This window comes from Lutra lutra, chromosome 8 (genome assembly GCF_902655055.1).
Source record: "Lutra lutra chromosome 8, mLutLut1.2, whole genome shotgun sequence".
NCBI lineage: Eukaryota > Metazoa > Chordata > Mammalia > Carnivora > Mustelidae > Lutra > Lutra lutra.
In genome coordinates, this window is record NC_062285.1 from 92,889,767 (window position 1) to 92,904,108 (window position 14,342).

The following is a 14,342-nucleotide window of genomic DNA, read 5'->3' on the forward strand; positions in this document are numbered from 1 at the left end:
TCCTTCAACAGTGACCACGCAGTGTTTGTGACTCCATAGCATTAGAAAAACATTGCAGTTGGCACTCCATTGTTCAGACGACACCAATGACAGTCACATCTCATAAGCAGCCCTCACAAACAATCTCTTTAAACCTCTTCATACCTGAGTTCTTCATCCAAAACCTCTGAGGGATTTGCTGTTTCCTAACAAGTTTTGTGATAATCTGAGCTTAATACTACACTATAGAATTATATACTTAATACTTAATATACTTATACTATAAGTATATACTACTTATACTATATATACATATATACTATATATGTACACTATATATACATATAAGTAGTATATACAACATATACTACTTATACTATATATACAGTATATACTACTATACTAATATACTATATACTTAATACTACACTATAGAATTGCCCAATTTTGGAAGAGCGGAGATGTTGAGTGTTAAATTTTGACAAATAAAAAGAAACTTTTTTACTCACTGGCTGTTCTTATCTTGTCCTTAGTGCTTAACCTTTATGAATCCAAACTTTAAGTTAAATCCAATACTCTAGTTTTACATCACTTAAAAATAAATGGTAGAGATGGTCACAAAGATTATCTCCCCAGCTTGGGGCTGGGGAGCCAGGGGCAGTGGCTTAATTCCCAATCTAGAGATCAGAGGGGCTCCTGGGTGCTTCAGGTCATGATCCCAGGGTCCCAGGATGGAGCCCTGCAGTGAGCTCCCTGCTCAGCAGGGAGTCTGCTTCTCCCTCTCCCTCCACTTGTGCTCTGTCTCTCTCTCTCAAATAAATAAAAATCTTAAAAAAAAAAACAGCAACTTTAGAGACAGGAAAAGTGTGACCCACGGGGAGATAAAGTCATCAGCCCAGAGGCAGAGTCACTTGAGGAGGAATGGGGACACCAACAGGTAGCCTGAATGACAACACAGTACCCCAGAGGGTGTGAGTTCGGGTCAAGCTACCAGAGTTCTGTAAACTTCATTTCGCTTCTCTGAGAATGAAGCAGATACAACTTTACATATCTCAAAAGGCTGTTGAGTGCAAAATCAGATAAAGTTGTGAAGTACTTTATGTATCATGGAAGAGCAGACCCCTGTGAATTATTCTTCTGACTCATGCTGAGGGATTCTTCCAGGAGCTCTTCCTTCTTTTTAAAAAAGTGGTTCATTTCAATCTTAATTGATGTTGACTGCATGATCACTGAAGAGACACTTCTCAAAACTAACATATCTTTTCATTTCATAGCATGTATTTATTTTAAAAAACAAGGCTCTACTCACGCAATGAGAGTTTTTGACACAAGGATAATGTCAATAAATATATACACTTTGCATGATATTAATTAAGTTTTTTCCCCCATAAAAGATGTGAATCAGGCAAAACAAATTGGTATCTTGTAAAGCCTATGGACCGTTCAATATTTTAGAGCCAAGTTTGAACCCACTTTCTGAGAGCAAGCCTGGCGACAGTGCTGTGTCACAGGAAGGCGGAAAACCATCTCTCCCGGCTGTCCTCTGCGAGCAGATCATTGAATTGGCAGTCAGTCGGGAAAGGTGGAGCAGGTTGTTTCATTTCAGTCTTAGAAGCTCACCCATAAAACAGACTGAAGACATACCCAAACCCCACGTGGTGCACAAAACTCCATGCTCCCCTCCCGTCAAGTTGTCAGTGGGAGACAGCTGCCCAGTCTGCACCCGGGACAGTCACCTAGGTAGGACCATGAGGCACATTTCTCTCCATGGAACAGAATAGGTGTGGAAGTTTTGGAAATCACTTCTTGGGATTTTTTTTTTTTTTTTTTAAATCAGTGTCTATTCTAATCTCCTTCTCTGCTCACTGACTGGTTCCTGAAAGTTCCAGCTCTCTAGGTGGAAGGTGCCAGGGTCCTCGAATCACAGCATGGAGGGCAGCCCCGCCCACTGCAGGGATTCCTGCACTGGAGCATTCTATGAGTACAAGCAAACTTCTAGTGTGTTGAACTACACCAAAATTTGGGGTTAAAGTTATTATAGCAGCCAACGAAGTTTTACACCCTATTAATAGAGCTATTATGGAGAGTGATGGTATATCAAATATACTTCTTTTAACTGAACATTTATAAAGTAAAAAGAACCTTGTTCTTAGAAAGAAACTGTTACCTTTATCACAATTGACTCCATAGAACCCAGGTGGGCAGATGCAGAACCCAGGAGTGACACAAAGCCCGCCATTCATACACTGTGGTGTGCAAAGGGCTGAGAGAGAGAGCGAGAGAGAGAGAGAGAGAGAGAGGGGGCTCTGATTAAGGTCAAGTAGGGTTTTGGGGAGGGACCATTTCAGAAACATCGGTAATACAATAGCTCTACATTTTTTGATCTCTGTGGTTGACTCTAAGGTCTTTAGAGATACAGATGTGCTTTTATGCTTTTATTATTTATGAATTGTAAATGAGGTGTTTTTTTTTAATGAGGTGTTTTTAAACTAATTTCATAGATGAGAATTTTGGAATTATTCCATTTCAGTGGCTGATGAAAATTAGCCTAGAATCATTACTTTAAGACGTGGGTTTCTTAAGATTTTAAACATTTTTCCGTGCCCTATTTCCTACATCTTCTAATTCCAAAATATAGGCAAATGAGAAAAATTCTATGTCTTAGTTTTACTCTCATCAAATAAGCTGTTGGTATTTAAGCATCCTGTGGTTAATCCACATTTTCCTGTTAACTCTTTCATATAGTAGTAATTTCACTGAGATAGATATACTTACAATACAAATAATTTTTACCTTTTTTTTTTTTTGCCTTATAGTAACTACATAACTCAGGTGTAGACTTAGCTGTGAATCAAGTTACTTTGAATTGGAATAGCTACTGTCAAATCAATCATAATAATTAGCTTTTTAAATCCAATTTAAGTGGAGGAGAAAAACTTCAAAACTTTCATAAGATTATGCCAAAGGATAGTGTGTATAATAGTGAATTAGGGATGGGGGTGGGTTGTGGCCGTGAAGAATGCAGACATTGTGCTAACATTCTCTGCCCCGTCACCATATATTGGATTTAACAGAAAACCACTCTTAGAAGTACTCTCCAACTGCTCTTCTGCGGCTCTTTAAGATTTTACCAATTTTATGGTAGGACCAGCAAAATAATTTCAAAGATTATGTTAAAAAAGCTTATGTGGGGCTCTTGTGTGACATCTGTTTCATTAGGAAGCAAGGGAGGATAGCTGGCTCTCTCCGTTCTTTACCTTTCTCACAGTGAGGGCCATAGAATCCATCAGGACACTGGCAGATGCGTCTTTCATTGCAAAAGCCTCCATTTCGGCACCCTCCTGGGCATTCAGCTTCACCAAAGAGAAACATGGTTATATGGAAACCTCTGAAATTGTGTTGGGTGAATTACAGCAAGCATGAAGAGGTTAGCGGTGACCTTTACCCGCAGTGCCCTGATTATCCTAATTTACTGAATACTGGTAAGTTCTACCTATATTCTCTCATACCTCTTGTGCTTCACTAAATCCTCAACAAAGCCAGATTTTGCATCTCTCAGTTCTACTTCCAGCAGTAGGGGGCTCACGGAAGAAGGCAAAGCAAGCTTTATTCTGCCTTCACTCCCACCTATTAATCTACTGGACTTTCTTAAATTCACACTGAAATAAATGATATGGCCCACAACGTTTACTTTCAGAGGGTGGAATGGCCTTTTGGTTCATCTTTAGAGCACTGAAGGCCTCTAGAGCTTAAATTCTGTGCTGGAAAACCTTGCATCAAGATGGGGAAAAAATCTAGGCCTTCATCCTTAAATGGGCATCAGGGTGAGATGCCTTTGCCTGGCAGACATTGTTGTTATGACGGTGGTACCCTGTTCTCTGGGGAGGTCGGCAGCACCAAGCTTGCGGTGGGGGTATGAGTGGTATTGCCTTAACAGGTGGTAGTTGCTGGTAATGCCTGGCAACTTTGCTATGAAGTTGGGGACTCCCAAAGATTGTGTTGGAGGAGGGGAAGGAGAGAGGTAGAAGAGATGGCTTTTGAAGGGGTATTGGTAGTTAAAATTGTGAGTGGTGTCATAGCAGAGAAAAGCTCTTAATACCATACTGGACTCTGCAGTAACCAGCCCCTCTACCCATTGGTGTGGTTATAATTATACCAAAAAATTATCTGTCTGTCTATTATCTATCTTTTTACCCATATCACACCTGAAAGCCTTATGAGCCTTCTCTTGATGGGGATTACTGATTACCTTGTTGACATGTTTTAAAGAAGATAGCATTTTGAGGCGTCTGCAGGATGGTGTTGCCTTCAGAATTCATTACAATCACATTCACTTCAAATGCTGCCACTCCATCTTGTTTTCCAAGACATGGGAAACCAACTTGAACAACTAAGGAAAAAGCAAGTATAGAGAAAGAGTTTATCTAGTTGATTCCAGTTGCATAGAAATCTTGGTAAGAGAGACAAAGCAAAGCAAAAATGGTCACATTGCATTATTTGATAGTCTTGTATCTCCACCAGAATAGAGACTGTATTTTGACCATATGGGTGTTTTCCACAGAACTTACATATTATGCTGGGTGGAGAAAGAATGAATAACTCATTAGTTTGTGCTCTGCTAATATCGAATCTGGGATATTTTTTTCCTAGTCTGGGCTTGTACTATCTTGAAAAAAAAAAAAAAAGATTTTCTTTAAAAATTAAAGGTGCAAATAGGCAACACAGATTGATTAATTAGGAAAAGAAACCTTGTGGGTACCTTCACCAGCCTCCATATAATCCAAAAACAGCTAAAAAACAGTATTCCAGAATCTATTAAATAAAGATCTATAGACACTAGTTTATTTTTACTTTGTGTGCCTGAAAGTGACACAATATTTTCTTTGGAAATATTCTACAACTCAGACTAGACTCTAATTGTTGGAATGAGTTTGTGAAGCTAATATTTTCTCAGGCTATTTGTTAATATTAAGGACTGTTCATATCTTGGGGATCTAGATGGGAGTTTGGTATAATAAAATAAGCTTATGTCTAATGGTTTAGGTTCCTAAAAACAAGCTATTTTTTATGTGTGTGTGAGTGTAATGATCACTCGGGGTATGTAGATGTTGACTTAGCGAAGAGTGACAACTAATGATGATGGTGTACTGGGAGAGCAAGGAGGCCACCAACTCTGGAATGCCCACAAGTCAGTGGGTGGAAAATGGATCAAGTCATTGGCTAAGAGAGAGATTATGTAAATTTATTCTTCTTCTGTTTTTTAAAGTAGGCTCCATGTTCATGTGGACCTGAGCTCAAGACCTGAGCTGAGATCAAGAGTCAAGATGCCTAGCCAACTGAGTCCTCGATTATGTAAATTTCTAAAATCCACCAGATTATCATAACATATCCACTGGGGAATACTGATCTAACTTATCCAATAGGCTCTAGTTCTTTCTTATAAATAGGAAGAAATTTTGCTAATAAGTAGATATTTGAAATTTTGTTTCATTTTGTTTGTATATAGCAGGTTATTCTTACCAAGCTTGGGGAAGTCATACCGAGCCAAGAAAAATCTTTCCCTTTAGAGTTTCCATAAACCTTTCCCCTAAGCTCATAAGAAGGAATGATTTGGAAATTGGTTTGCTCTTCCATAAGGTGTTGCACGCGAGCTGGTCATGCAATATTTTCAATGCGCTTAACAACCAAAAACCCCTCTCAAAGCTTTGACATTGTCAGTGTTTATTACTGTGCCATTCTCAAAATAATATGTCTTTCCAGTTCTCCTGAATCTTGAGATCCAAGCATTGCAACTAATCAATTAAACAATAAAAAGGAAATACATTTTAACAGAAATAAAAAGAGAGAAAAAATCAAAATTGTGCCTGAAGTTTCAAAGTAAAATTGTCCCTGCTGAAAGCCTTGCTTTAATGAAATCTTAGACACAAAAATGCCAATTTCCAAAACACAAAAATCCATTGTAGGGATTTCCATTTCAAAAAGAAGCAAGAGTTGACAAATTTCTCTTCCAATGCATTTTCCCTTGGTTCAGTTATAAAATTTTCAAACTATTGTTTTCCAGGTGCATCTATTTTTCTGGACCTTACTTAGCCTGGACTTCACAGTCCACTTAATTCTTTAAAAAAGGCACTTCATGGGGCGCCTGGGTGTCATAGTCGGTTGAGCATCCAACTCGTGGTTTCTGCTTAGGTCACGGTCTCAGGATTGTGGGATTGAGCCCCATGTCCGGCTCTGCACTCGGTATAAAGCCTGCTTAAGATTCTCTCCCTCCCTCTCCCTCTGCCCCACTCTTTTCCCTCCTTTCCCTCTCTCTCTCTCCCTCTCTAAAACAAAAACAAAAACAAAATTTATCAAAGCATTCACTCATATAGCATAGTTATGCCTAATTCTGTCAAATGCAAAAGAAAAGTCTTTTATATTTTTGAATGAAAAATTTTAGGCAATCTTGGCAGATAACTAAAGATGTAGCATCATTATTTTCTTAGTAAACCATAGATAAGCTATCTCTAAGAGTTATTGTACTAATCTAAAATTATGTTCAATTCATATTAATATTCATATGAAATATTTTCCTTCTTCATCTTTTAAAGATCTAACAATCTAGGTTTAAAACTGTGCTAATTTTCCTTACATATTTATAATCACAACTTAACAAATTCAACTTCAATTAAAAATGAAAACATCACAAATTCCCTCAGCCCAGGTGGAAAAGTTTTACCAACACATACCTATTTCTTTAGAAACAAGAGGTATGTCAGCATAATTATGGTCTGAATCTCAATACAGAATGATTTGAAAGGAACTAGGAAATAAAGTTTAAAAGTTAGGAGGCACATAGTTTATGAGTTTCAATGAATTAACCTTTAAAATAAAAGTAGAAATTAATAAAAGATATGTAAATAACACTAATTACATTTGCCTATTTTTCAGTTTTAAAACTTGAAATAGAAATTTTATTTTGTGTGTGTGTGTGTGTAAATTCTACCTGTCCTCCTTTCTGCTTATAAGTTTTATTTATAAGACTATTCAAGTAATACAAATTATAATTATAGCTTTTAAAATGTTTCCAAAAAATTTGCTTAAAAAAACCAACAAAACACCTGAGGTGCCTGGGTGGCTCAATCAGTTGAGTGCCTGACTCTTGATTTCAGCTTGGGTCATGGTCTTGGGGTTGTGAGATCAGGCCCAACACTGGATTCTTTGCTTAGCAGGGAGTTTGCTTGAGATTGTCTTTCCCTCTCCCTGTACCCCTCCCCCCTCAAATAAAAACACAACACAACAAAACAAAACAAAAAACCACACCTGACTTTAGTTAGTAATTGACTTTTGTGCAACTTGTGCTCTGCCCAAACTAGATTTCTTTCTGTTCCTCCGCATGTGGTATATGGCCGCACTGTCCTGACCCGCACACCCACCCTGCCGCTTGGAATATTCTTTCTCTTCCTTTCTGTCCAGTGTCCTCCTACTCATCTTTCAAGATCAAAATGAAACATTTCTGTCACCTTCTCTGTAGTCTTCCCTAACACCCTCTGCTAAATCATGTCATTTATGTATTTCACCAATACCTCTATACATGATTTCTTATAATGATTTAATTATGATTCTGTATCCTTCGATAAGGATGAGATTTTCAACGGCAAGGACCATACCTTGTTCTTTTTTGTAATTTCAGCACCTAGCCTATGGTCGGTCACAGACTAAGCATTGACAGACATATAGACAAACCTTGTGGGAGACACACCCACATACCCTCATACACACCGGCACACATCCCCATAAGTAGACGAGTTCCCCATAGCGGGGGGGGGGGGGGGGGGGAGGGGGGAGCGGCCGGGGGGATATGGAGAATAAGACATGAACAGTGTGCATGCCGAAAAACACACACACACAAAGATCTAGAAGAAAAAGCACAGTCGCCCTACTTTCAGGGAAAAACAGACACGTGATAGCTACGTTGTGTATAAGCATCTGAGGAGAGGGCCGCTTTCACCGAGAGCCAGATGAAATTGGTCCAGATGTCGTGAATTCCAGGACAGTCTCGATTGTATAACTGAAGCTGAGGTAAATTAAAACAACTCAGAAAAACGGAAGCAGGTAACTCACGTGGCATTCAAGTGCACACGGATGTGCAGCTGACTGCAACAAACTGACTTGTAAACAGCCAATGTATTCCTCTTCCACACTGAGAGGAGGGCCTCCAGGCACGAGAGCCACTGCCCTGAGGAGGGACAGGACGAGAGCGAGAGCGCATACTCGGCACCACGTGACCACAAACCGCTGTGCGACGCCCCCCCCACAACACTCATCCGTGCCCCCAAGCTGTGGTCACCGCCATTCATTCTCTCAGCCAATACTGAGCACCCTCCCTGCTGAGGTCTGGGTTCCCTCCAGCATTAGCACCTACTGAAAAATGTCTAGACATGGAATTCCTGAAATCTTTGGTTGAGAAAGAAGCCTGCTGTCTTGGGTTCATGGTATGACAGAAGCTATGTTCAAAGAGGTAAAGCCTTGGCTTGATGGAAACTGTTTTTTGTTATCCAGTTTTACCGAAGCAGCCTGCAGTTTGTATTTCCTGTTTTTGTTTTCTTCAGATGCCAGAAGGCAGGCCCTTTGTAACTGTTAAAGATCAAGAATGTTCTTGTTCGTGCAATGTTTAGGCATCGAGGAGTCTGGGGGGATGAAAGAACGACTTAGCAGCGTGAGGGTATAAAACAGACCAGTAGAATAATGAACACTACCTGGATGTTTAGGGCCAAAGACACACTGATTTGGTTACTTTTTAATAATTCAAGGTACCCTTACTGCTCCTACTGTGGGGACTGAGCTAATAAGACTAATGAATAACTGCCCTGCAATGAGCTAAAATTCCCATAAACTTCTTGCACCTGCATTTCTGCAAACAAATCCTACATCTGCCTTCAAAACCCTATGTTCTGGGGTAGGGGGGCTTGCGGGGGGGGGGGGTCGTTTATGCAGAGTGTGTGTGTGGGTGCGTGTGTGTGCGTGCGCGTTGCACACGCACATGGGCAAGTCACCTCAGCCCAGAACGCTTACTCTTTTTATTCCTCCCTTGTCCAAAACATCAATCATTTCCCCCTAAATTTTATGATTTATTAAGATTCTAGATGATTAGAAATTGAAGTTTTATCTCAGTACGGTGTGTTAAAATATTGGCACATCATATATTCAAAATTGGATTGTTTCAATATCTGAAGAAACAGAATTTCAGTAAGCTTTTTTTTTTTTTTACTAAAGTGAATAAGGCTGGGAAGATTTAGGTTATAAGCATTAAATTGGAAACTCAAAGATGCAAGATTTATTGGAAGTTCAGCAGGTGTAACTGTATAATTGATTTAATTATTTAATGGGCTACAATGAACTTGTTTTCCTTAAATAACCAGAAAATAGCAAGGGAAAAACTTAAGAATATAAAATGGAAATTGAGAGATCTATTATGTATTTGTTTTACTCCTGACTGCTTCTAAAAAGAGCAAAATATATGATCGAGAAAATTATCTTGGACTACAAAAAAACGCCGTGTGACTGGCATGAGACTGAGTAATGGCCACACTCCAAGAATGTTCTTGTCTCCGTGATGTAGCAGTATGTGATTACAGTAGCAATGCCCTCTGTGTAGAGCAGTGATGCCCATGGATCTGCAAGGGGCATCCACAGCCTTGGGGCTATAAATCTCAGGTGATTTTATCTCCAGAATCCAAGGCCTCATTCCTTCATAGGACCTTTCTAGAACCCCAAACACATCAGGATTGGAAGCAAATACTCTGGAAGGGCTGCTAGTTATACCTGCAGCCCAGGGATGACCCAAGAGAAACCCAAATTCACACTCTTGCTGTCTACACCCACACGGGTACCTATGCCAAGAAACTGAAAAAACTCTGCTTATTTAGTCCCCAGCTCTTTCTGTTCTGGGATGTAAAAATGAAGATCCACAGGCAGTAGTAGATGACCAAAACCTGAAAATGGACTTTACAAGACTATCTGATTTCTTAATTATTGCATAGATTTATAGGAGTGCTGTAGGAGTACATTTTCATTAGACATCAAAGTTATTCTAACATTCCTCTGGAAGAATAAGACTAATTTTTTTTTTTTTTTTAGAAAGGACAGGGTTATGATATCAGTTATTTAAAAATTTTATAAAACTAAAAATAATATCAGAACAAATAGTAAGCTCTAAAACTCTATGTATGGAAGAACTTAATGTGAAATAAAAGGTGTATCTTGAATCAATTCAGACTCTTACACAGGAAAAGCTGAATACTCAGGAAAATAATTCAGATGAGAGCCCTACCTCATACTATTGTCAAAATAAATTTGATAAAATGCTAGAAGCATGTTCTAGTTATCACATAATTATCACATAATTGCTCTCTGAAGAAGAATTAATTTCTAAGCATAAAAGTAGTCAGGGATGGCTTGCCTGGGTAGCTCAGTGGGTTAAGCCTGGGCCTTTGGCTCAGGTCATGATCCCAGTGTGGGATGGAGGTCCCCCTCCCCAGTCAGGCTCTCTGCTCAGCGGGGAGCCTGCTTCCTCTTCTCTCTCTGCCTACTTGTGATCTCTCTCTGTCAAATAAATATAAAATTTTTTTAAAAAGTAGTCAGGAAAAAATGACAAAGGGAAAGATAGTTTTGATCACATAGGACTTAGACTCTGCATATCCCTGCCTTCAAAAAAATAATAAACTGAAAAATATACCAGAAAGTATAAACAGTAATATAAAAAGAATAATATATAATAATATAAAATATATAATTTATTACAAGTCAATAAATTATATTTTCAATATAAAAATAAGCATGGCTAACCGACATTTTACATTATTTTTTTTATAAAGTCTTTTTTTTTTTTAAAGATTTTATTTATTTGACAGAGAGAGATCACAAGTAGAGAGAGGAGGAAGCAGGCTCCCTGCCCAGCAGAGAGCCTGATGTGGGACTCGATCCCAGGACCCTGAGATCATTACCTGAGCCGAAGGCAGAGGCCCAATCCACTGAGCCACCCAGGCAGCCCCCATTTTACATTATGTAATAGATACAGAAAAATGTCTTCTACCTCGGTTGGAATAAAAAAAAAAATCAAATTAAAAGAACACTAAGAAACCTCTCTCCACTTTTTAAGTCAGCAAAAGAGTTCACATGATTAAAAACCCACATTGATGATGTTATGGTGAGCTAGGCCCTCTCCCACACTGCTAGCCAGGGTACAAATGGGCACAACCTTTGTGGAAAGTAATTTGGCATTTTGGCAATTTGTTCTAAAAGCCTTTGGAAATGCTCATAGTTCATGTCCTTTGACACAATAATTGTGCTTCTAAGAATCTACTTTAATAAAATAATGAGATGAGCTCTAAGACTTTGATACAAACATTAATCCAGTAAGTATTTTATGAAGTCCTGTTCTGTGTTGGGCCCTGTGCTGGCAGTCGTGATGAATAAGACAAACAGGGCCTCCTACTGACTGACCATCTATTACTTTAAAAATGATATTTATTGTGATATTCCTAGTATGAAAACCCTAGAAACAATCCAAGTAACACACAATAAGGGAATGAGTAAACTAATTATGTGTATGTTCATAAAACGGAGAATAAGGACATCAAAAACAACTTTTGGAAAAATCTAAAATGACACTGGAAAATGCTTGTGTTAAAGTGTTAAAAGCCAAAAACAAAAACAACTATAGTGCAAAATCAAATATATATCCTATTATCACAACTATGGAAAAAATTATATTCCTAGATGAGAAAGAAATACACATGTATTTGACCATGTTAACATAATGATCTCTGTACTTCTCTGAAAGCCATGAAACCTGGTCTCAGCTTCACTGCTTATTACTCATATATGACTTTGGGAAGTCAGTGAAGCCTCAAAAGGCTTAGTTTTCTAATTTGTACAATGGGGTGGTAATTCTGGCCTTGACTCCCTCCCAGAACTCAAATTGGAGAAGGCCTCAGCTGCTGTTTTACATGCTGAACATCTCTAAACAAATACCCCATACTGTGTTTTCTCAGCAGAGAAGGTAGATTAGCTCTGATATGTTAACACATTTCTCCCACTTTTCCATTGTCTCTTTGCTCCTTCAAATTCTTATTTAATACAATACTCATTTGGGGAAAGTTTTTCTCAATGTATCCCATTTTCCCCCAATCACTTGCTTTGAATCTTTGCCACATTTATGTGCACTACATTAATTCATAATAATTATTGGCTGGATATATCTCATGTAGTGACTTTCTTTTTTTAATCTGGAATTGCTTATGAACCAGGACTATGTCAAGTCTTCAGCAAATTAGGAAACAGCCATTTTGTCCCTCCCATTCTTACTTTCTGCCCAAAGGAGGTAGGGACATAATAATCGAACTGCCCTAAAATCATCGGATCTCTTCAGGAAAACATTCCATGATTCCTCTGATGGGTGACTTCCAGGTCTTGAAATTATTCCCATCACCATTACAAGTGTAGACTCCACCCCCCCACAAGGCAAAGACCACCCACCTGAGGCCTTGTGGGGCACTGTTCCCAGCAGAGGGACATTGATGGTTGGGTCTGCCATGATGCCTTTATCCAGGGAGCGTAAGGACAGGAATTCATAGAAGTATTCTGCCTACGACAAAAGGCATTGACAATCAGTACCATGGGGACCATGGAGTGTGAGAAGGCATTTCTTAACTGGTCACTCCTCTGATAGGAGAGTGATATTTTTCACTACAGGAAATCTGAAACACATGACCTATGAAAATCTGTGTAGGCATAACTCACCCTTCTGGATTTTAGGGCTCTAGAATTAGACTCTGGAGAGAAGTCATGCTTTAAAACCATTAATGACATCTATCCAAAATATCCATAAGGTGGCTTTTTAGCTTAAACAATATTATTTAGTTGCTGTCTCTTAAAAGGATTTAGGAAAAAAGCTCTTAAGGAAACAAGTGGTGTCAAAACAATCAGCAGCTAGTCCTTAGAAAATCCATCTCAGCTTCTTGGGTCATTCTTAATTATTTTCAAATTTGAGGTGAGTCTTTTGATCAGAATTTGGAAAGCTGTAATACATAAGGGATAATGAAAACAGTAAGCTATTGGCAAAAGAAGATATGAAAGTCCAAAAATGTAATGATTCTGTTGTGAATATTTATTTTTCAGTATCCTTCCCTGTGGCACATTTACATTTAAGGTCTCAATTTAATTATGGAGAGAAAAGCCTAAAAGTATAAAAACCACCATTGCAATATAACATCCTATAAAATTTTACATTGTAAACATTTTTCATTTTTCCACTAAGTCTAGTAGAGAAAATGGTACCTGTTACTTGAATAGCCACAAAATACTGAAAATGGTGAAGTATAATCTCCCTGGAGAGCTTTGATGCTTAAGTGATTCTCAACTGGGTTATTCAAATGATTTGTAATGGAAACATGTTCTTGCTTGGGAATAAAGAGCATTCAATAAATAGTGCAGATGCCAAAATGAGAGGTGATCTGAGTGGCTCTGCAGTTATCTGTAGAGATATGCAGAATTTGGATGGGTTAATTAGCTAAATTATGAATTACATAAACATGGGCTAAAGTGACATTTTATTTTATTTTATTTTTTTAAAGATTTTATTTATTTGACAGAGAGAGATCACAAGTAGATGGAGAGGCAGGCAGAGAGAGAGAGAGGAGGAAGCAGGCTCCCCGCTGAGCAGAGAGCCCGACGTGGGACTCGATCCCAGGACCCTGAGATCATGACCTGAGCCGAAGGCAGCGGCTTAACCCACTGAGCCACCCAGGCGCCCCTAAAGTGACATTTTAAAAAGGAATATGATGGGGCGCCTGGGTGGCTCAGTGGGTTAAAGCCTCTGCCTTCGGCTCAGGTCATGATCCCAGGGTCCTGGGATCGAGCCCTGCATCGAGCCCTGCATCGAGCCCTGCATCGAGCCCTGCATCGAGCCCTGCATCGGGCTCTCTGCTCAGCAGGGAGCCTGCTTCCTCCTCTCTCTCTGCCTGCCTCTCTGCCTACCTGTGATCTCTGTCAAATAAATAAATAAAATCTTAAAAAAAAATAAAAAAGAATATGACCTTTCCTATAGTCAGTATCAAATTTATTTCCCAGTATGGAGGATATTAAGAGATACCTGGTAGACATTCACACCATTTTTTGGCCTTACATCATAGTGTCAATGTATTAGGTATTAAGAACTCCATAGGAGGATGATAATGCAAGGGGGTGATCTCAGCTGCTGTGGGGACACTGGCTCTTTGGGCTGTGGCAGTGTTCTAGATGACCATCATGTAGGGCCCTTAGATGAGGAACAAAATGTCATCAGTTAATTTTACTAAATTCATCATTAGAAAGGCCCTGAG

At 39.0% G+C, this 14,342-nt stretch overlaps 1 protein-coding gene across 1 annotated transcript in view; it reads right to left on the reverse strand.

Moving 5' to 3' along the window:
* Positions 1-14,342, reverse strand: part of WIF1 (WNT inhibitory factor 1) — a 68,132-nt gene that overhangs the window by 12,933 nt on the left and 40,857 nt on the right. Inside the window, exons 3-6 of the mRNA XM_047743377.1 lie at positions 12,499-12,607; positions 4,229-4,369; positions 3,237-3,332; positions 2,147-2,242 (exon numbers count right to left, since the gene is read on the reverse strand). Coding sequence (XP_047599333.1) covers positions 2,147-2,242; positions 3,237-3,332; positions 4,229-4,369; positions 12,499-12,607 — 442 coding nt within the window. The remainder of the gene's footprint in view (positions 1-2,146; positions 2,243-3,236; positions 3,333-4,228; positions 4,370-12,498; positions 12,608-14,342) is intronic.